Source organism: Arachis ipaensis, chromosome B10 (genome assembly GCF_059453495.1).
Source record: "Arachis ipaensis isolate K30076 ecotype BB chromosome B10, ASM5945349v1, whole genome shotgun sequence".
NCBI classification, from domain to species: Eukaryota; Viridiplantae; Streptophyta; class Magnoliopsida; order Fabales; family Fabaceae; genus Arachis; species Arachis ipaensis.
In genome coordinates this window covers 126,186,271-126,208,029 of record NC_142435.1, presented here as the reverse complement: position 1 = coordinate 126,208,029, position 21,759 = coordinate 126,186,271, and the positions used below count along the sequence as shown (strand labels likewise).

Here is a 21,759-nt window from a genome sequence, read left to right as displayed (position 1 = left end):
AGGTCAGGGTTGACAGCTTTGCCGTTCCTTCATTTCTTCATGAGTTCTCCCATTTTGTATGCTTTTCCTTCAATCCTTTAATCTAATATTTGCATTCTAAACCTGAAATCACTTAACAAACATATCAAGGCATTGAATGAAATTAAAGATGAATACAAATTACCAATTTAAGGGCCTAAAAAGTATGTTTTTATACTTAAGCACAAATTTAAGGAGAATTACAAAACCGTGCTATTTCATTGAATAAATGTGGAAAAAGGTGATAAAATTTCCCAAAATAAGCACAAGATAAACCACAAAATTGGGGTTTATCAAACCTCCCCACACTTAAACTAAGCATGTCCTCATGCTTAACTCAAGAAAGAAGCAAAAGGTATCAACATTTATTCATTGTAAACTACCTAAATGCAACCTATCTACATGAAATCTATCTAAATGAATGCAACTACTTGGTAAAAATAAGTCAACTTCTAAGAATACATATATAAGTACAAAGGCTAAAGTCATAGCAGTCAAATCAAACCCACAATTGAATTGAATTATTGAAAGATTTTACAAACTTGCAAGAATAGATGATCATGGGTGGAAACATGTAATTGAGCGATTGAACCCTCACCGGATGTGTATCCGCTCTAGTCACTCAAGTGTATGGGGTTGATTCACTCAATTCTCCCCTAATCATGCTTTCCAAGATTTATTTTTTCATCTAACAATCAACAATTATTTCATGCATGCATACAAATATCATGAGGGCTTTCCCATAGGTTGTAACGGGGCTAGGGTCAAGGTAGGGTTATATATGGTCAAGTGAGCTCGAAATTTGAATCTTTGATTAACTTAAACTTCCCACCTAACCTATATAACAACCTATACAATTCATAGCTAGCCTAACTACCCATTCTTCACTTTTTCACACACTCATGCATTCCCTTTTGTGATCACCACACATATGCATTAATTTTTATTGAGCTTTGCTTTGGGGCATTTTGTCTCCTTCTTATTGCTTTTCTTTTTCTTTCTTTTTCTATTATATATATTTTTTTTTTCTTTATTTTGTATTATTTATTATTTTTTTCTTTTTGAAATAAAGTATATACAAAAGTATCAATGCATATGGTTTTACATTCAATGCATGAGTATGTACCCAATTTCCCAAAATTTTGACAAAAATACAAAAATACACTTTCATCCTAACCAATATTCCCAACTCTCCCAAACTTAGATGATGAGCACTCTCACTAGCCTAAGCTAATCAAAGATCTAAACAAGGGACATTTATTATTTTTCGCTTTAGGCTTGTAATGTGCTAAAATTAAGAACAAGTGGGTTTAGCATAGGCTCAAAGTTGGTTAACAATGGAAGATAAAAGGTAGGCTATTTGGGTAAGTGAGCTATTTGAAACAATGGCCTCAATCATATAAGTGCATGTATACACAAAATAATGGACATAAAGAATCAAACAAATCAAAGATTGCAATCATAGAAAGAGAATAATGCACACAAGAATGAAAATAAGTGGCTATATGATATAACCACACAATTAGGCTCAAATCTCACATGCTTGTGTTCTTAGCTCAAAAACGTGATCCACAATGTATGTTTCAAGCAAGTTCTAAAAAAAAAATTTTCAATCAATTGGGGTGCCCTATAGATAAAATTCTTGAAAAATTTCACTATTTTGACTAAGCTTGTTACATATATATGCAAAACAAGAAAAATACAACTAAAAATCCTAAAGGACCTAAGAATGAAATGCAAAAGTGTTAGGATTAGAAACTCGTTACCCAAAAATGCCGACCGGTCGGATGACCTCCTCCCCACACTTAGAAGTTTGCACCGTCCTCGATGCACTCAAAGATGATTAAGGGGGTACGGCGACTCTTCGAGTTGCCACCTTCAGCTGGTAGGTCAACCGATGCTGCGTGTTCTTTCTTTTGCTTTCGTTTTTGCTTATGGTGCATTAGTCATGAAAAATAGAAAATAACACCGTAAGATGAGAAAGTAAAAAGCAAGGAAGCGTAAATTATTGGAATGAGGTAAATCACTAGAATGAAGTGAGTGAATTAGTGTGACATTGATGAAAGATAGGTGTGTGAGTTCTAAATTAGGTGCCCTCTAGAATACACACACATTAGCATAAAAAGTTATGTCATAAGTACACAAAAGAAAGTATACACTTCACTCATTCTAGTGTGCTTGAGATGCTTTTAAACTTGTAGGTTAAGGCAACCCAACAAGCAATAAGAAAGCACGAAAGCATTCAAGCCAAAAGTCAAGCAATTGTGAAATGGATAAGGAATGTACATTGATTGATGTGTACGTAAACTTAGAGAACAAAATGACATATGAAACTTACACAACAATCAATGACACATATTGGAGTTGTTGCAACACCTAAGTGACATAGAGGTGAAACACATGGATGCTATGGAACTTAGGAAAAAGAAGATAGAAGAGGAAATCAATCACATAGCAAGCATGGTCCACAAAGCTTTACAAAGCTAAAAAATATGTCACTAGGTAAGCTTTCGATCCAACTTCACAATTCAAAAATTTCAATGCATGAAATATGTGATGTCAATAAAGGTGAATCACAAACAAGCATCACAAAAAAATGCAATGGTAATATACAATTGCCTAGCGATGGATGATGAATGCATGGTGGTCAAAACATGCAATTCAAAAGAGTTAAGAAGCTTAAAGGCAATGTAACATGTACTTGGTGTTCACGAATGTTAAACATGAAAACTCAAAACCAAGTAACAAATTGTAACCTCAACAAAGAAATCCAACAATGAAAAATAAAAACAATTATGCTAAAATAGCATTCAGTTAATAATAGGCAGCAAGAATTAGCAACAAAATTAGTAATCCAACACTTATAATGAAAAATAGAAAATTAAATAAAAAATTAAACTAATTAAACAAGTAACTAACTAACTAAAAGAAATGGTTATGGATGGTGTTTGGTAGTGTTGGATGATGAGTAGGAGATGGGAAGAAGAAAGAAGAAGGAAAGAAATGGAAAGAAGAGGAGAAAAGAAGTGTAGTGAAGGAAGGGCTTCCATGCGTATGCGTATGGTATGCGTGCGCGTGGGTTGAGGTGAAATGGACGCGACGCGTACGCGTGTATCACGCGTGCGCGTGCATGGCAAACTAGAGAGGAGACGCGCACGCGTCCCTCACGCTCATGCGTGGTCGGTTTGTGCCTCAGGCACAATGTTGGCACAGTGTAGGTACAACTCTCGGGTTGTAAGCTGGGAGGTGAAAATGTGCAATCCACGCATAAGCGTGCATGACGTGTGCGCATGGATGGTCAGAAATGCTTGATACACGTGTACACGTGCATGGCGCATACGCGTTGATGGTGCTCTATTTTTCAAAATTTTTCAATGTTTTTGCACCATACCAAGCATTTCAAACTTCCAAACAACTACCAAAACATTATAAAACCTTATTTAACATACTAGACTCCCAATTAAACTCAAGTAATTAAACAAAACATGAAATTAAACTTAGTTTACCAATATGTACAAAAGGAAAAAATGAAAAGATGTTACCATGGTGGGGTGTCTCCCACCTAGCACTTTTGTTTATTGTCCTTAAGTTGGACTTATGGGGAGCTCTCATCAAGGCGGCTTGTGCTTGTATTCATCCTTGAACATCCACCAATGCTTGGGCTTCCATTGTGCTTCATCATTCAAAGTTAATAACTCCAAGCTTTGATGGAGTTCTTCACAAACCATGGGCTCCCAAAGTCGATCCTCCTCTTGTAATCCGGGATCCCACACTTTGTTTTCACACCCGTCTTTAAGTTTATCACATTGGTTCCCTCCAGGTGGTAGAAAAGCCAAATTCTCAGAGGACACCAAACTATCCTCCTAGACCCATCCAATTGAGCACTAGTCCAACCCTTGCTCCTTGAAGCTTCAACTATAATGAGCCTAGACTTACAACGCCAACCACTAAACATCCTCCTCTTATGCTTAATTCCACAGAGCATCCTAAGTTGGCCATCTGTCTCAAGCAAACTAAATTCAAGTGGGATAGTAAAGCTAATAGTTAGAAGTTTTACCCACTCAAATGAAGGATTGGATGACAACCTAGGTGGAGGAGTTCCCAATGATCTTGACAAGGCACGCTCTACTCCCGTCCATCCTCTCCTAGAGGCTTCCACTACTTGGCAAGGTTCTTCAAGCTTTACTTCTTGCCAAACTCCCTCAAGTTCCCATGCTTCTTCACCAAGTTCTTTAAACTCTTTCCCATCACTCAAATCATAAATGGGTGGTTTAGTGAGGTCCACCTCATCATCAATCCCAAGCATAGTGGGAAAGGATTCCTCAAACTCAAAAGGATCATATGTTGATGCGGAATCATCATAAACAGGAGGGCCTATTGCTTGGGAAACTTCTTTCAATTCTTCAATCACATTGTGCCTTGGAGGTTGTGAACTCTCCTCCTCAACATCAACTTCAAATTCTATGGAAGAAGGCTCTTCAATTTGTGATTCCTCTATGTACTCAACATATCCTAAGGTTCCAACCACTACTTCCTTTGGTTCAATCATCTCTACCTTCTCCTCTTGTTGCACTTCTTGCTTTAACTCTTCTTCTCCACCTTGAAGCTCCAATTCCACTCCCTTACTAAGCTCTTTGGTTGCTTCTCCACATTCAACAATGGGAGTGCTTTGATCGCGCAAGCTTAGGCAGGATGAGACTATGTTGCCAATGGCTTCTACCACGATAGCCGTCTTGGCTCTTAACTCCTCAAACTTCTTTTCATTCTCCTCGTGTTTGCCTTAACATACGAGATTCAAGATCTCTTAGTTCTAGCATGAGGGCTTCATTGGGAGGTGGTGGTGGAAGAGAGGGTTCATTGTTTGAGGGAAGGGCATTGTAGTTGGAAGGTAGTTCATATTGGTGAAATTCTTGAGGTGGTGTGTATGGATTTTGTGGTCCATGAGAGTATTGGTATTGGAATGGTGGTGGCTCTAGATATGGTTCATATGGTGGTTGGTATGGTGGATATGGGTTGGAATCATATGGAGGTGAATGGTGAATGGCTATATTGAGGAGTGGGATCATATGCATATGATGATTGTGGTTGACAACCACAATTAGGATCATCACACACATTAGATTGGTATACATCTTGGTATGGATCTTGAGCATAGTACATTGGTGGAGGTTGTTGCCATGAAGGTTGTCCATAAGCTTGCGGTTCCTCCCACCTTTGGTTGTTTTTTCCTTGATGCATATCCTCATTGTAGCTTCCATCCCCTACAACATAGTTAGAACCACACTCATAGCCAAAAGGATGAGAATTCATAGTGAAAGAGAAAATAAAAACAAGTATTAATAAGAAACAAAGAGAACAAAATCCTAAAACTAGCAAAACTTAACAAACAAACCAAAAATCAAGCCATTCACAATATATACAATAGCCAATAACATAGCACCATTCTAATTCCCCAGCAACGGCGCTGTTCCGAGGGTTACCTGAAACTGTAGGTCGATCTTGGACGAGATCTTCTGTGCTGGTCGGAGCTGTTGTATCCGACTTGATGATGGTGGCCGGAGCCGCCGTGTCCGACTTGTTGGACTTGGAGGTAGTGCTGATCCTTCGTCACCGGAGGGTAAGGGTACCTGCAAGGGACTCCGATGCTTAAGTTAGCAAGGGTATTAAGCAGGTTTTTAGTAGAATCAGAGTATGAGTTATACCTGGGTGCTCTAGTGTATTTATAATGATGAGGAGTGTCCTTTCTGGAGATAAGATAGTTATCTTATCTTATCTTATCTTTGGGTGAGGTCATTTTATCTTCAAGGGAACCGCCTTTATCTTTCTAGGCTTTGGCTACCTTTAGATTTGGGCTGCGTTCCTTCGTTTGGGCCTTCTTGGGCCTCTGTAGTGATTTGGCCGAGCTCTTGAAGAGGTCGGATAGTCTGACCTGAAGAGGTCGGTCGACTTGTCGCTAAAATATCCCGGGTCGGATAGCTCGACCCAGGGTATAAATAGTGCCCCTGCTCGAGCTCGGTCTTTTCTTTTGAGGTCGAGTCTTAGTTTTAAGACTTCGATCCTTCTCTGGTGAAGCTGAACTCAAGCATTTTGTCGATTTCTTCTTTCGCCTTTGGATGTGGAACGTTTTTTTGAATTTTCATTCTTTTGAAAATGCGCGTCTCCTTACTTTGGGAATGCGCGAGGGCTTAATTATCCTCATTAATTCTTTTAATGCTTCGTTTTCTCTGCCTCCCACGTTTATTTTGAACTCTTTCACAAAAAACAATTTTTCTTCTCGATTTCTTTGTTGTAACTTCCCCTTTTCTTTCTACCTTTCTGTTTTGCATGAGACTTTGCAGTTTCACGTTTCTTTCTGCGACGTTGTTTGGTTATTGCTGGCGCTTTCTTTGTTTTGGAAGGCGATTCCGGATTCTATCTTTCCGTCTTCACTTTCTTCGAAGCTTTCGCCTTTTTCCAGGTTGGTTTCTTCTTTCCACTTCTTTACCTCCTTCATCGCTTTGCATTCGATTCTTGGTAAAGTTTTGATTTTGCTTGAATGCATGTTGGAAAGCTTGAACCTTTTTACGTTGTTATGCTTGATTTTTGCTGTGAGATATGTTGTTACTGAGGTTTTTATGAACCTGTTTGTTTTCCCAAAAGATTTCTCCTTTGATAACTTTTGCCATGTTGGTAATTTTGCTGATGAATCTTTGTAGAAAGTAACAATTTTTCTGGTGTCTTGTTGCTTGTTTGGGGGGAATTTATTTTTCTGAAAAAGGTGGTGTCTTTGATGACTTCTTCTTCTTGATACGTTTTATTGCTTGGTAGTTCCATTTGTTAATAAGCTGAGAATGTGAGTTTGGAAGGTGGTTATTTTGATGACTTTATTTGATTTTGTAGCTCGTGGATTTCTTCTCAGAGTGTCGCTTTTGTTGAAAAAAGGTTATTATCTTCCAGTTAGGACGTGTAGAGGTGTAGGCTTGTAGGTTTTCTTGAGTCTTTGTTCCATAACTGCCTCCAAAGGATGTCCATGGATCTTTAGTGTGTGTCCTGGGATTTCCTTTTGTTGCTTTGTCTGCCTTCTTGCCACTTATGTGCTTTGGTTTGAGTTGTATCCTTTTATGCCCGAGTTGCTATTTTTAACTTGCCTGAGCTATCTGATTAGTAACCCCTTTTTTCTTTTTTTCTTACTGTAGGATTTTAGTTGACCCATGTCGTCTCACAAAAATATTGTCGAGACCTCCTCCAGAATCCCTGAGGGTATGTCGGATTGGCTGGACTCCCTCGTGTTGATGTGTGTTTCTATGGTAAATTTTGAATTCTGTGTGGAGCTGAAAAAACATCCCAGGATTTGTAGTAATCGAGAGCAGGAGAAAAATTATGAGCTAGTAGCACCTGATTCTGATGAGAGGGTCTGTTTCCCGACTTCAGTCCAGGGGGAACGTCCTTTCTTTTATGCCTACGACTATTTCTTTAGTCAAATGAGCATTACCTTTCCCTTTACTCCCTTTGAAACCAATTTGTTGTTGTCATGCAATGTGTCTCCATCCCAACTGCATCCGAATTCATGGGGTTTTGTTAAGATTTTCCAGTTGTTGTGTCAGGAATTGGAAGTTAGGCCTTCTCAAACTCTCTTTCTTTATCTTTTCGTTTTGACCAAGCCTGGGATTTCTGCCAAAAAGAAAGCTTCCTGGGTTTCTTTTCGGTCTGCCCAAGGAAAGAACGTTTTTTCGATGTATGATGAGTCTTTTAGAGACTTCAAGAATTATTTCTTTAAGGTTCGAGCTGTTGAAGGAGATCGTCCCTTTTTTTCTGGATGAGAACGACGAGCCCACCTTTCCCTTAGAGTGGCAAAAGAATGTTGTAGTGTCGAGGTATACGTGGGAGATATTGGATGAGGTCGAACAGGCCTTTGTTAACGTGTTGGAGGAGAACTGGGGACAGCCTCCTTATCTTGACACAAAAAGGTTTTTAGGGGATCCTTCGCTTCTCCGAGCTGAGCTGGGTAGTGGTTGTCTTATCTTGTTTTCGTTTTGTTTCCTTCTTCAAGAGCTTTGTTCTTTTTCTCTCAATTTGTAACAATCTTTGTGTTTTTTCTAGAGATGGTGAAAAACAATGACTCTATGAAGGCCTTTAAGAAGGCGAGGAAAGCTACTGCAGCTCAGAACATTTCGGCCAAGGTGGCCGGGGAGGGGTCCTCTCAGGTTCAGTCGAAGCCATCCGTACTGAGCTCTCCTAGACCGAAGAGGATGATCCCTACTCCTTGGGTTTGTTTGGTTGATCCTCCACAAGCTTCTGTCGCTACCTCTGGCACTCCTCCTCCGAAAAAGTAGAAAACAACTGAGCCCTTTAACCTTGATGCCCCTGACTTCGATGCTGTCGAGTTTGTCGACCAGCAAATCGGTCCTTATGGTACCATCCCTACTGACGATATTTCTCTTCTTCGCCATCTAGATTTTATTACTCGAAGTAGCATCAAGATGGCACACATGGGGGGCTTTATATCGGACTGTCCAATATCTTCCCATTCACGCTACAAAGGCCTTTATGGAGGAGGCCAAGTTGGAGTTCGATCGGATGAAGGGTTTGAAGGAGGAGCTTGAGGTGAAGGTGACCAAGTTGGAAAAAGAGTTGGAAGGTGAAAAGGCTAGTTCTATTACCTTGGCAGCTTCTGCTAAGTTGGCTGAAGACACGGCGTTGAAGCACAAAGAGAGCTATGTCATGACCTATAGGGAGATGATGCATCTCAGGGAGGATTTGGCGTCTGCCCGAGCTAACTATGCCAAGCTCCAGGGTCACCTTGTAGGCAGTATAAATGCTGCTTATGAGAACTTGAAGGAGCAGGTTCGAGTTCTTGCGCCAGAGCTCGACCTTACTCTCTTCAGCTTGGACAACATTGTGAGGGATGGTAAAATTGTCTCTGATGACCCTGATGATGATGATGATGTTGATCATCCTCCTGTGCCTTCTGCCAAGGTCTCGGTTGTGCCAACTTCTTCAACCCCTGCAGTTATTCATCCCGAGTCGGATCCTGATTGTCAAATCTTGAACCGGGATGATGGGACGGTAGATGCGGTGCCTCTTCAGACTCGTCCTCCTTCGCCCCGTGTTGATGCAGCTGAGAAATCTTCAGATCCTCAATGATTATTCTGGATGTTTGTGTATATAGCCTGGCTTGTGGGCTTTGAACTTTTATATTTTGTTAATTGGTAGTTCTGACTTCTTGATACTCTTTTAGTTACTTTTTTAGCAACTTTATTTTGAAAAACAAAGTAGTTTCTCAAGCTCTTGGGGCTGACTTTTGGTAGCCTCTTAGGTTGGTTATTATTATAACTTGCGCTTTTCATAACATGTTTGTCTGCATCTGTCTGGTACCTTTTTAGGTTTTTGGGAGTGTTGGAGCCTTGTTGTCCGACCTCTTTTAATTGCCTTTGTATTTTCATACTTGTGGCTTGATTCTTTTGAGGTTGTGGATGTTTGGGTCCAACTTTGTATGTCGACTCCCTCACTTCTGCCTGAAGTTATTTCTAGTAATCTGTGGTTCGGACTTTTGTTAGGTCTCTATTAGGAATTACTTTTTATAACGTTAAGGTTTTTGGGCTGACTTCTTTACGTTGGTCCCTCCTAAGTTATTTCTAGTAGTCCTCTTTTTGGACCTTTGTCATGTTTCTTTTAGGGATTACTTTTTATAACTTGTTTGTGGGAGGCCGACTTCATCATGTCAGTCTCTTCTAAGTTATTTCTAGTAATCCTCTTTTTGGATCTTTGTCAGGTCTCTTTTAGGGATTACTTTTTATAACTTGTTTGTGGGAGACCGACTTCATCATGTCAGTCTCTTCTAAGTTATTTCTAGTAATCCTCTTTTTGGACCTTTGTCAGGTCTCTTTTAGGGATTACTTTTTATAACTTGTTTGTGGGAGGCCGACTTCATCATGTCGGTCTCTTCTAAGTTATTTCTAGTAATCATCTTTTTTAGGGCTGGCCAGGCCTCTTTCCAGGGATTGAATTTTTATAACTTTGGTTATTGTGGTCGACTGGTCCGACTTCTTTATGTCGGCCTGTCTTTTAAGTTATTTTTAGCAACCGATTTTATTAAGACCTCGTCAGGTCCTTTCTATGGATCACTTTCGATAACTTCTTGCATTATTCTATTTTTATCGCTTTTTCATCTTTACCGATTTTGTCGAAGTTAGGTTTGATCCTTGTTTGGTCAACCTTTTGATGAATTCGGTTTTCATCTTCTTTGGTCTTTATTATGGACGGTGAATTTGATCTTCACTTTCTACCGATCTTGTAGCTTTATAATCGGGCGATGAATTTTTTAGCGTTTCAGACTAATGCGTCTTGAGAATTTGTATAAAATCTAAAAAACTTTATTCAAAAGAAAATGCAAATATATACATGTGGGAGTTTTATCCCTCTAAGTCGGGCAATTTGTAGATCTTGGCTTGGCACCTCATTAAAAAACCTTTTCAGGAAAAAGAGTGCACCTTATCCTAAGATCTTTATTACCTTCAACTATAGTACCTTCTTAGGTTGCAGGCATGCCATGACCTAGGAAGCTCTCACCCTTCGAGTTCGGACAGTCTGTAGTAGCCCTTTACAAGTACTTCTATGACTCGGTAGGGTCCTTTCCAGTTTGCTGCCAGCTTTCCTTCTCCCGGTCGGGTTGTTTCGATATCATTTCAGATTAGGATGAGGTCGTTCACAGCAAAACCTCGTGGCACTACCTTTTGATTGTATCTTGAAGCCATTCGACGTTTTAATGCCTCTTCCCTAATCCGAGTTCTTTCTCGGATTTCTAGAAGTAGATCGAGTTCTTCCCTTTGAAGTTGGGAGTTGGCTTCTTCATTATAGTGGATCACCCTAGGCAACCCTTCTTCGACCTCCACTGGGATCATTGCCTCCATTCCGTAGGCTAGTCGGAAAGGTGATTCCTTTGTGGTAGAATGTAGCATTGTTCGATATGCCCATAGGACTTGTGGGAGCTCTTCGGCCCAGGCTCCCTTTGCATCCTGTAATCTCCGTTTTAATCTGGCCAATATGACTTTGTTAGCAGCTTCTGCTTGTCCGTTGGCCTGGGGGTGTTCTACGGATGTAAATTGGTGTTTTATGTTCAGATCGACCACCAATTTTCTGAAGCCTGTATCTGTAAATTAAGTGCCATTGTCCGTGGTGATGGAGTGTGGAATCCCAAACCTTGTGACGATGTTTCTATATAGGAATTTTTGACTTCTTTGAGCAATGGCGTTAGCTAGGGGTTCTGCCTCGATCCATTTTGTGAAATAGTCTACCCCTACTATGAGGAATTTGACTTGTCCTGATCCCTGAGGGAAAGGTCCTAGAAGGTCGAGTCCCCATTTTGCGAATGGCCAGGGTGAGGTTACGCTGATGAGTTCCTCTGGCGGGGCGATATGAAAATTGGCGTGTTTCTAACATGGTGGACATGTCTTTACGAACTCTGTGGCTTCCTTTTGTAGAGTTGGCCAATAAAATCCTGCCTGAAGTACCTTTTTGGTAAGCGCCTGCGCTCCGAGATGATTGCCACAGATGCCACTGTGTACTTCTTCTAGAACTTTCTTTGTGTTGGAAGTCGGCACACATTTTAACAATGGTATTGAAATCCCTCTTTTGTATAGAGTATTGTTTATAATAGTGTAGTATTGTGCCTCCCATTTTAACCTCTTTGCCTTCTTTTCATCTGTAGGGAGTGTTTCTGTTTTGAGGCAGTTAATTATGGGAGTCATCCATCCTTGATCCCGACCTGTTATGGCTAGGACTTTTTCTTCTTCCGAGAATGACGGATTCTGTAGCATTTCCTGGATGAGGCTTCTATTGTTGACCCCTGGTTTGGTGCTGGCCAGTTTTGAGAGTGCATCAGCTCGGGCATTCTGTTCTCGGGGTATGTGGCGGACCTCATATTCCCGAGTTGTCCGAGTTGTTCCTTGGTTTTGTCCAGGTACCTTTTCATGGTGGGATCTTTGGCTTGGTAGCTTCCTGCTATTTGTGAAGTGACTACTTGTGAGTCACTGAAGATGGTAAGTTTTTGAGCTCCAACCTCCCTAGCCAGCTTCAAACCAGCTAGTAGCGCCTCATACTCAGCTTGGTTGTTTGAGGCAGGGAACCCGAATCTGAGGGAAAGTTCGATTTGGGTTCCTTGGTCACTTTCAATTATCACACCCGCACCACTTCCAGTTTTATTTGAGGAACTGTCTACATAGAGATTCCATTCTGTAGGGATTTTCGGGGTGTCTGTAAATTCTGCAATGAAGTCGGCCAGATACTACGATTTGATGGCTGTCCGAGCTTCGTATTGAAGGTCAAACTCGGACAACTCGACTGCCCATTGCAAGATTCTACCTGCTAAGTCTGTTTTCTGTAAAATCCCTTTTATGGGTTGGTTGGTCCGAACCCTAATGGTATGGGCTTGGAAATATGGTCGAAGTCGTCGAGATGTTAGTATGAGGGCATAGACGAATTTTTCTATTTTTTGGTAGTTCAGCTCGGACCCTTGTAGTGCTTTGCTGATGAAGTATATGGGCTGTTGTCCATTGTCATCTTCTCGGACCAGTGCTGAGGCTACTGCCCGATTTTCTACTGTGAGGTACAATATAAGTGGTTCTCCTTCCCGTGGGCGAGTTAGAATAGGTGGTTGTCCCAGGAATCTTTTGAAATCTTGAAAAGCTTGCTCGTACTCTGTTGTCCATTCAAACATTTTTCCCTTTCTTAGAGTGGCGTAGAAGGGGAGAGATCTTATTGCCGATCCAGCTAGAAATCTAGACAAGGCTGCCAACCGTCCATTGAGTTGTTGTACCTCTTTGACACAAGTCGGGCTCTTCATGTCGAGTATGGCCCAAAATTTATCTGGATTTGCCTCGATTTCTCTTTGTGTGAGCATAAAACCCAAGAATTTGCCAGCTTCTACTGCGAAGGTACATTTTGCAGGATTAAGTCGCATGCCATGCCTTCTTATAGTGTCGAATACTTGGGTTAGGTCGGACAATAACGTTTCTTCACTTTGTGTCTTTATTAACATGTCGTCCACATAGACTTCCATGATTTTCTCGATGTGGTCAGTAAAGACCTTATTCATTAATCTCTGATAAGTAGCTCCTACGTTTTTGAGTCCAAAAGGCATGACGATGTAGCAGTAGTTTACTTTTGGGGTTAAAAATGAAGTTTTTTCTTGATCGGGTAGGTACATCGGGATTTGATTGTATCCTGAGTAGGCGTCCATAAACGAGAGGTATTTGTATTCAGAGGATGCATCCACCAGAGCGTCAATACTTGGGAGTGGATATGGATCCTTTGGGCAAGCTTTGTTGAGATCACTGTAGTCGGTGCACATCCGCCACTTCCCATTTGATTTTTTCACCAAGACGACGTTAGCTAACCATAGTGGGTACTTGACTTCTCTTATGAATCCTGCCTCCAATAGGGCTTGTACCTGCTCTTCCACAGCTTGGGATCGTTCTGGTCCGAGCTTTCTACGCCTCTGCTGTATTGGCCGAGATCCTGGGTAGACTGCCAGCTTGTGGCACATTAACTTAGGGTCTATGCCCGGCATGTCTGCGGCCTTCCATGCAAAGAGGTCGGCGTTATCTCGTAAGAACCGTACGAGTGATTCCTTTATATCTCCTTGTAGGATTGTTCCAATGTTGGTTGTTTTGTTTGGGACATCTCCGATTTGGATTTTTTCTACTTCGCCTTCAGGTTGTGGACGTAGTTCTTCCCTTCCTCGAACTCTACCAAGTTTGATGGTATGGAATTCTTCTTCTCTGCCCCTAAGGTTTAGACTTTCGTTATAACAGCGGCACGCCGTCTTCTGATCTGCTTTTATTATAGCTATTCCTTCTGTGGTTGGGAATTTCATGCACAGGTGTGGAGTTGAGACTACTGCGCCGAGCTGATTTAACGTTGTCCGACCTATTAGGGCATTGTAGGCTGAACTCACGTCGACCACGATGTAGTCTATATTGAGTGTCCTTGACCGACTTCCTTTTCCAAAGGTCGTGTGTAATGAGATATACCCAAGTGGTTGGATTGGAGTATCTCCCAGCCCAAACAGGCTGTTTGGATATGCTCTGAGCTCTTTTTCTTCCAGGCCGAGTCTATCGAATGCAGTTTTGAATAAGATGTCAGCCGAGCTTCCTTGGTCTACCAGTGTGCGGTGGAGATTTGTGTTGGCCAATATGATAGTGATGATGTAATACCCGGTCTAACCGAAATTAATTAAGTAATAAGTTAAATGGGAGCGAATATGGTTGGAAGATTTGGCAATTGGAATTTGATGATTTAAATATGATATTTGGATTCAGTGAATTTTTCCGAGTCGGAAAATATAGTTTTCTGCGCAAAAGCGCGCAGTGGAATTTTGACCGGCAGTACCGGCTGAGATTTGTCTGGTACTACAGCTGAGAAAATTGATTATGAGTAAATAAGATTAAGAAATGAAGAATTATAATTAGGGAAGGTAGAAATATTTGAAGTGCGATTTAGAGCGCTAATCTTAAAGGTTTTGGTCCAAAATTGGGCCAACGGACAAAAATAAATGAACCGGGCCTAAGTGGGCCCAAGACCCAACATATATAAACATTAGTTATGAGTATTTCAGCTCATTTTTCCCTAAAGAAGGGGTGTTGGGCGCTGATTTGAGAAGAGAGAAGAGAAGAGAGAAAACCTAACTCTCTTTGATCTTCAAACCACCATAACTTGAGCTACGGAGCTCCGATTGACGAGCCGTTTGCGGCCACGCGTCGCTCTTCTCATCCTCTACAATTCTATCTAAGTTTTGTGGTGAGTATTCCATTTATCTCTGTCCAGTTTTCGAAATTCCCCACTGTTACACGTTTTTGGGTAATTAGTGTTGAAATCTTGTGATTTTGGGTGTTTAGGGATACTCCAACATGGATTCTAAGTGGGTTCTATCCCTACTTCATATGGGCTGAGGTAAGAAGTGCTCAAACCCTTGTGATTTGTCATTTTTATGAGCCCTAGGTTGATGTATGTATGTGATATTGGTTATGTTAGTGTATTTGGTGATGTTGGTGCACAATTGGGAGATTGGTATTGCTTGAGGAGCTTTGGTGAGGCTTGGAGCTAAGGTTGGTGAAGACTTCCATAGAAGAGGCTCAATTGGTTTGGCTACAAGAGGTACGGTTTAAGTTTCATTTAAGTACCGTGTGTTGTGATGAGAATTCCTAGGCTAGATGCCCCTAGGATTAAGTTTGGATTGTGTAAATGGTTGGTGCTAATATGCATAGTTGGTATGTAATGTGAATTAATGATTTGGGTTGAGAATTGTGTGGCCTTGTATACTTGGTGTATTGAGAATTTGATGTACTGGGTAATGAGTATTGATTTGTGGTTTATGCATTTAAATTATGAAATTGGGCCGGAGGCCGTGAATTTTGGGCCGGAGGCCGGAAAAAGGCAAGAAAGGTAAGTTGATGTGTGCATTGTATGATGACACAAGTGATTGGATGAATTTCAGATAATGAATATATGAATGATTGGGTTGGTTATTGAATAATAAGGTTTGAGGAGTTGAGGTGTGGGATTTGGTAAATTTGGGTGCAATTATATAGATGAGGTATATTTGGTTTTGGTTGAGATATATTATATGGTCATATATGTGATTATGATTATTGATGCCTTGATGGTATGATGATGCACTAGAGATATGTATGTCGTGATATATGCTTGAGAAATGATTAATGTTGATTTGTGGGTGAAGCCGCGTGATAGTGAGTACAATATTGATTATGTATAATGATGGTTGATTGGAAATAGTGTTGTTGAAATTTAGCATGAGAAAGAGTATATGATATGTAAATGTGTTTGAGTTTGAGAAAGTGTCAACATGCGAGTTGAGGAGGTTTGATGTTGATTTTGGTATATTTTGATTGATTTCAAAGAAAAGGCTGAAATTGGCATGTTTTGATTGATTTTGAAAAGAGTTGAAAATGGCTTGTTTTGAAAATGGCACTTTGTGGTTTTGTATGAAAACATGATTTTTGGGCATACTTTGACGGGACATAACCTGGACTACAGATCTCTGTTTTCTGCCAAATCTGTTTAAAAATGAAATTGGATCCGAGATGTCCATGCCGTTCGAAGAACGGGTGAAAAACGATTTAAAATGAGAGAGTTATGTCCGTCGGAAGATTGGGGGTTGAATTTGTAAATTCTGCAGCTTTTAACTTGGAAAATTTTTAGCAGAACGACCCTACGCGCGTAGGCGCACCTGGCGCGTGTGCGCCGTTCTTCCAGAAAGCACCATCCACGCGTGCGCGTGGTGTGCGCGGGCGCGTCGATGCGCTGTACCAAATGCCCAGTCATTTTCCAGAGAGTTGTGCCAGAGTTGTGCCAGTTTTGTGCCTGGGCGCAAGAGCACCCACGCGTACACGTGGCTGACGCTTGCGCGCCGTTTGGATATTTTTCAACCCGCGCGTTCGCGCGTATAACGCTTGCGCGTCGATGAGTTTTTGGCCATCCACGCGTGCGCGTGGAGTACGCGTGCGCGTGGCTCTGTTTTCATGCCAAAGTTGATTTTTGAGTTTTAAAGCCAAACCTCATACTTTTAAGCCTCCGATCTCACCCCTTATGTATTAAATCATTATGGTATGCCTAGCAATGAGGAAGGAGCTAGGGGATGTGGTAACTTGCGAGTGAAGCAAGGGAAAAAGGTTATGATCAATGATGATCAGATATGATTATATGAGATATGGAGGATGACGGTGGAAGTACCGTGTAAGCCATGAGCCGAAAGGCTATAATTATTGATAAATGGCCGGTTCTTGATTGAACCATGGGCCGGATGGCTGAGTTATTGTCGGGTTACGGCAAAGCCATTAATGTTTATGGCTGAGTATAAATGCATATACGATTAATGAATGAATGTGTTAAATGGATAATAATGGAAAATGTTGAAATGTGATGTGTGACCCCGGGTAGTAGGCAGTGGCGTTGTCCACTTGCTCCGGTTATGAGACGGAAAATGATGTTTATGATAAATGAGTTTAATTATGGAGTTTTGAATGAATGTATTTGTGATACCTGGGTAGTAGTAAGGGTTGTGGTTCGTCCCACTTGCTCCAGGTTAATGTTTGAAATTTGATAACAATGAGGATTTATAATATGAATTGAGATTGAATGAATAATGATGAAAAATGTCAAATGTAAGCATGCTTGTGTTTTCTCTCTGGTTGTAAGGGTGACAGGGCACCGATACCCTCTAATGGCAACAGGGCGCAGATACCCTCTAATGGTGACAGGGCACATATTCCCTCTAATGATATTAATACGCAACAGAGAGACTGTGCCCGGGTTAGCTACCGGACATGTCGGGTTGGCTTGATAACCGACAGATGATATCATCAGCCATAGGGCAGGCATTCATCATTTGCATATCTTTGAATTGTTTGGGTTTGCCATTTGTTTTGGATTTCTACATCATATATGCCATGTTACCTGACTATATGCTACTTGTTCTACTTGTACCATATTTGTGTATTACTTGCCTGAATTGCTTGTGTTTGTACAACTGAGATGCCCTCATGCTGGTGTCGGTGGGTGTGAGGGCTGTTCTTGATGGGATGAACTGATGATGCGATTGCATGATGATGATGATTATTGAATGAGATAATCGGAGCTCCCTGGGTAGACGCAGTGATGTAGTTTCACTAGCTCCAGGCGAGGGTATGATGTATTGATATAGAATTGCTGAGGCAGAACAACTGATGATGGTTTTGCTTATAATTCTGAGTCTGATTCGTGGAAGAGTCAGCGAGTTGGGAAATATGTGAAACATGAATTAGATTTAGCACTCCCTTATGACAGTTGCCTATTCATGGATTAGCGAGAACCTAGGATGAATATTTGGTGAAGAAGTTTAGGATGCTTAGTGAGTTTTTATTGCAGTGCATTGTATCTATTTGGCACTTTTACCGTACTGGAAACCCATGGGCCCGGGGTTCTCATTCCGTATATATCTCTTGTTTTTCAGATACAGGTCCAGGTGCTCAGAAGTGAGTTGTGGGTCGTCTGAGAGACGGCAAAGATCTTTATTTCCTCTACTTTGTGTTTTGATTAGAATCTCTCCACCTTTGTTTTGAAAATATTATATTATGTATTGAACTCTTTCGGAACTTGCCTATAGAGGCTCTTATGTTTCCTTTGGGAGAGATTAGGATATGCTGTTGTCATCTACTTTCATACTGTACCCTAGCCGGCCTAAACTTCGCGGGTCGCGACTAGTGGCTATTTACTTATGTTATATATATCTATCTCTTAATCTCCTTTATGCCTTGTCCGTATATCGCGTTTGGCTTAGCAGTTTAACTTTTCGTTGTCGAAACGTGAGTGATACGCCTTCGCGATTTTATTTCTACTCTTTTCAGGCTTCTCGATTAATACTCTTTTCGAAATTACCTATATTTATATATTAAAAATCCACATGAGAGTCGTACCACCGTAATATCATTGACTTATGACTCGAGCATAAGGATTTGAGTATTAGGGTGTTACAGATGACCATGGGATCGTCATGTCCCGAGATAATGCCGGCTGCATCCTCTTTGGTAAAAGTGATTGTGGGGATGTCGGGTGCTTCCTCTTTTCTCTCGACATGATATACATCTTTAAGATGTCTTTTGCGAGATGCTTTGGAGATACCTCCTCCTACGAATCCTCCGTGTATCATGTGAACATGTCTCTCGGGTGAACGAGGTGGTCATTCAGCTCGTCCGACATCTTCGTCCCTTCTTCTTTTTCTTGGATCATCTGCTCGGCTGGCTAAATACCGATCTAACTTTCCTTCTCTTACCAGTTTTTCTATGATATTTTTTAGGTCGAAACATTCGTTGGTGGAATGTCCATAGATTTAATGATATTCACAATATTTAGCCCGGTTTCCTCCTCCTTTTTTGCTTGAGTGGTTGAGCTGGAAGTATCTTTTCAGTATGGCATACTTCTCTGTAGACATCCACAAGAGACACCCGAAGAGGGGTATAATTGTGGTATTTTTTATCTTTTTCCCATGTTGATCCTCTTTTTTCTTGAATTTTTTGTCATTATTTCGGGAGGAGTTGGAGAATCTGAATTTTGAGGTCTCTCCTAGTCGAGAGTTTTCCTCCATGTTGATGTACTTCTCTGCTCGTTCTTGCACTTTGTTTAGAGATGTGGTGTAACAATTCTAATTTTTGCACTGATGCGAGTTTTTCTTAAAATAAATTTTTTAAAACGATTAGTTTTATTTTGACGAGTCGACTTCGAACCCCGAAGTAAAATAAATGGTAATATAATTTTATTATTATGTTATTTATTTATTTTATTTGCTCTAATTATATTGAAGCCTAGATAATAATACTGATTTTATTATTATCAAGTCCGATGTTTACCGATAAAAAATTAATTATTGGTATTTCTAGATGAGCTTAGAGTTATTAAAGCTCCATCAAACATCTTTTAATTCCTAAGTTACTAATGTCATTTATGTTAGTAACTTATACATATTTAACTTCTTCTTCTTCTTCTTCTTCTTCTTCTTCTTCTTCTTCTTCTTCTTCTTCTTCTTCTTCTTCTTCTTCTTCTTCTTCTTATTATTATTATTATTATTATTATTATTATTATTATTATTATTATTATTATTATTATTATTATTATTATTATTATTATTATTATTATTATTATTATTATTATTATTATTATTATTATTATTATTATTATTATTATTATTATTATTATTATTATTATTATTATTATTATTATTATTATTATTATTATTATTATTATTATTATTATTATTATTATTATTATTATTATTATTATTATTATTATTATTATTATTATTATTATTATTATTATTATTATTATTATTATTATTATCATTATCATTATCATTATCATTATCATTATCATTATTATCATTATTATTATTATTATTATTATTATTATTATTATTACCGAAAAAAAAAGAATTATTTTATATTTTTAAATTATTTAAGAAAAGTACTATGTTTAAATTTGATTTGAAAATGAAAAGGGGCTGAAGTTTTGAGTTTTAAAAGAAAGAGAGAAGACCAACCGGCACGTGTGATTATGAAATAATTAAAAGGTCACAAGAGGGTGACGGAGAGTAAATAGTTATAGTGTCACTGTGAAAAGTTAAGTCGTGGGCTTGATGTGTGAGTAATTGTACGGGAATCCTGTGTATATGGAATGGCTTCCAGGAGAAAGTGACACATGCTTCAGCTGGAGAATCAGCGCCTGCAAGTACTTGCAGAGGTCATGTTCAGCATACTTCAGCTGGAGAATCAGCGCCTGCAAGAAGTAGAAACTTGCAGAGGTTATGCCGCTGGAATGCCTTATCTGACTTGCGAGTCGGATTGCGTCGGGTGCGGGTCAAAACTGACAGATGAGCTCATTACCTGCGATAGGAATAGACATGCATCATCCTTGTTGTGCGTTTGCATTTTATTTGATATGGTGAAATTATCTGTGATTGCCTTCCTGTGTTTATGCATTCCTCACTGTTACTCTGAATTGTGGTAATTAGATGCTTCTCAGTAATTCTTGTATAGTTCATTGTGATTTACTCGAATTGTGGTAACCCTGACTAAACTAACTACCCTCGACCCTACTAAGAACCCCCCAGTACTTACCCCTTTTCTTTCTCCCCTTCAGATGGAGACCGGAGTTATATTTTACGAGATGGACCCTCCCTATATATACGAGGATATTGTACAGCATAGGTTTTATGTAGTAGCTGCGGAGATTAGGACTCGTATGTACATTCTGCGTGATCATCCTTTCCATCACCCGATTGACACTCCACAGTTTAACCCCGACATGCCCTATGAGTTCCCACTACAGTGGCTCCACCCAGATGCTCCCTTTCACCCGTTTCATGATGGGCCGATGCCTCACCAGCATCCCGATCAGCCTGCGGATCAGGCGGACCCTGAGCCTGAGCCCATGGAGGAGCATTTTCCAGAGCCTGTACCAGAGGAGGACATCCCAGTGGAGCAGATCTCAGTATCTTCATCCGAGCCATCTTCTAAGGAGCCACTTATCGCCTCTATTAGTGGACCGGCGAGTGCTGGTCAGACCAGTAGCACGAGTGCCAGCGCCCCTCCTGAGATTATAGAGATTTCCGATGACGAGGACGAGGACCCTGAGGAGTGTTCTGATGTGGTTGTGATCTCCTCTGACGATGATACCTGAGGCCTGGGAGCTGCGGTTGTGCCTTTTGATAGTTTTTTGTATCAGCCTAGCTTTTGTGTTAATCTCTCACTTTTGGTTAGACTCACAGAGAGAGTAGGGTGTACATAGTAGACTAGGCTAGTTCGGGTGCCAGTTTAGGGGTTTTCTATATGGACCAGGGCCCGGAGTGTTGGGTTGTACATAGTAGTATTTCTGAAGGGTTGCATGCTAACTCAGGATATATATATATATATATATATATATATATATATATATACATGTATGTACGACAGTACCTGTGTGCTTATGCTTGTGTATGTTTAATTAGTTGTCCTTGCAAGTTTTCTCATAAAAGTTTATCCAAAACTCGATAGTACGCTAACCCAATTACAGGCTTAATAATACATAGTAAAGGTTTCATGTGAACAAGTTGGTGACACTTGATTTCTGGTATGATCATGACTTACTGGGAATTGGGTCGTTACATGTGGGATGTTTTTCTGATATAGAGTGGCTAAAAGATCCCTCTCGCAAGCCATTGATGAGACCCAAAATGGC

The 21,759-nt window shown here is 40.2% G+C and overlaps 1 protein-coding gene across 1 annotated transcript; it reads left to right on the top strand.

Annotated features, from left to right (window-relative positions):
- Positions 1–20,682: 20,682 nt before the first annotated feature.
- Positions 20,683–21,222, top strand: LOC148581634 (uncharacterized). Its single transcript, XM_088492321.1, has one exon. It carries the CDS (start codon positions 20,683–20,685, stop codon positions 21,220–21,222), a length of 540 nt encoding a protein of 179 aa, XP_088348447.1.
- The last annotated feature ends 537 nt before the right edge of the window (positions 21,223–21,759 follow it).

Excerpts from the sequence above, each read along its gene's own strand:
- LOC148581634 (XM_088492321.1), top strand. The coding sequence starts at position 20,683 with ATGGAGACCGGAGTTATATTTTACGAGATGGACCCTCCCTATATATAC.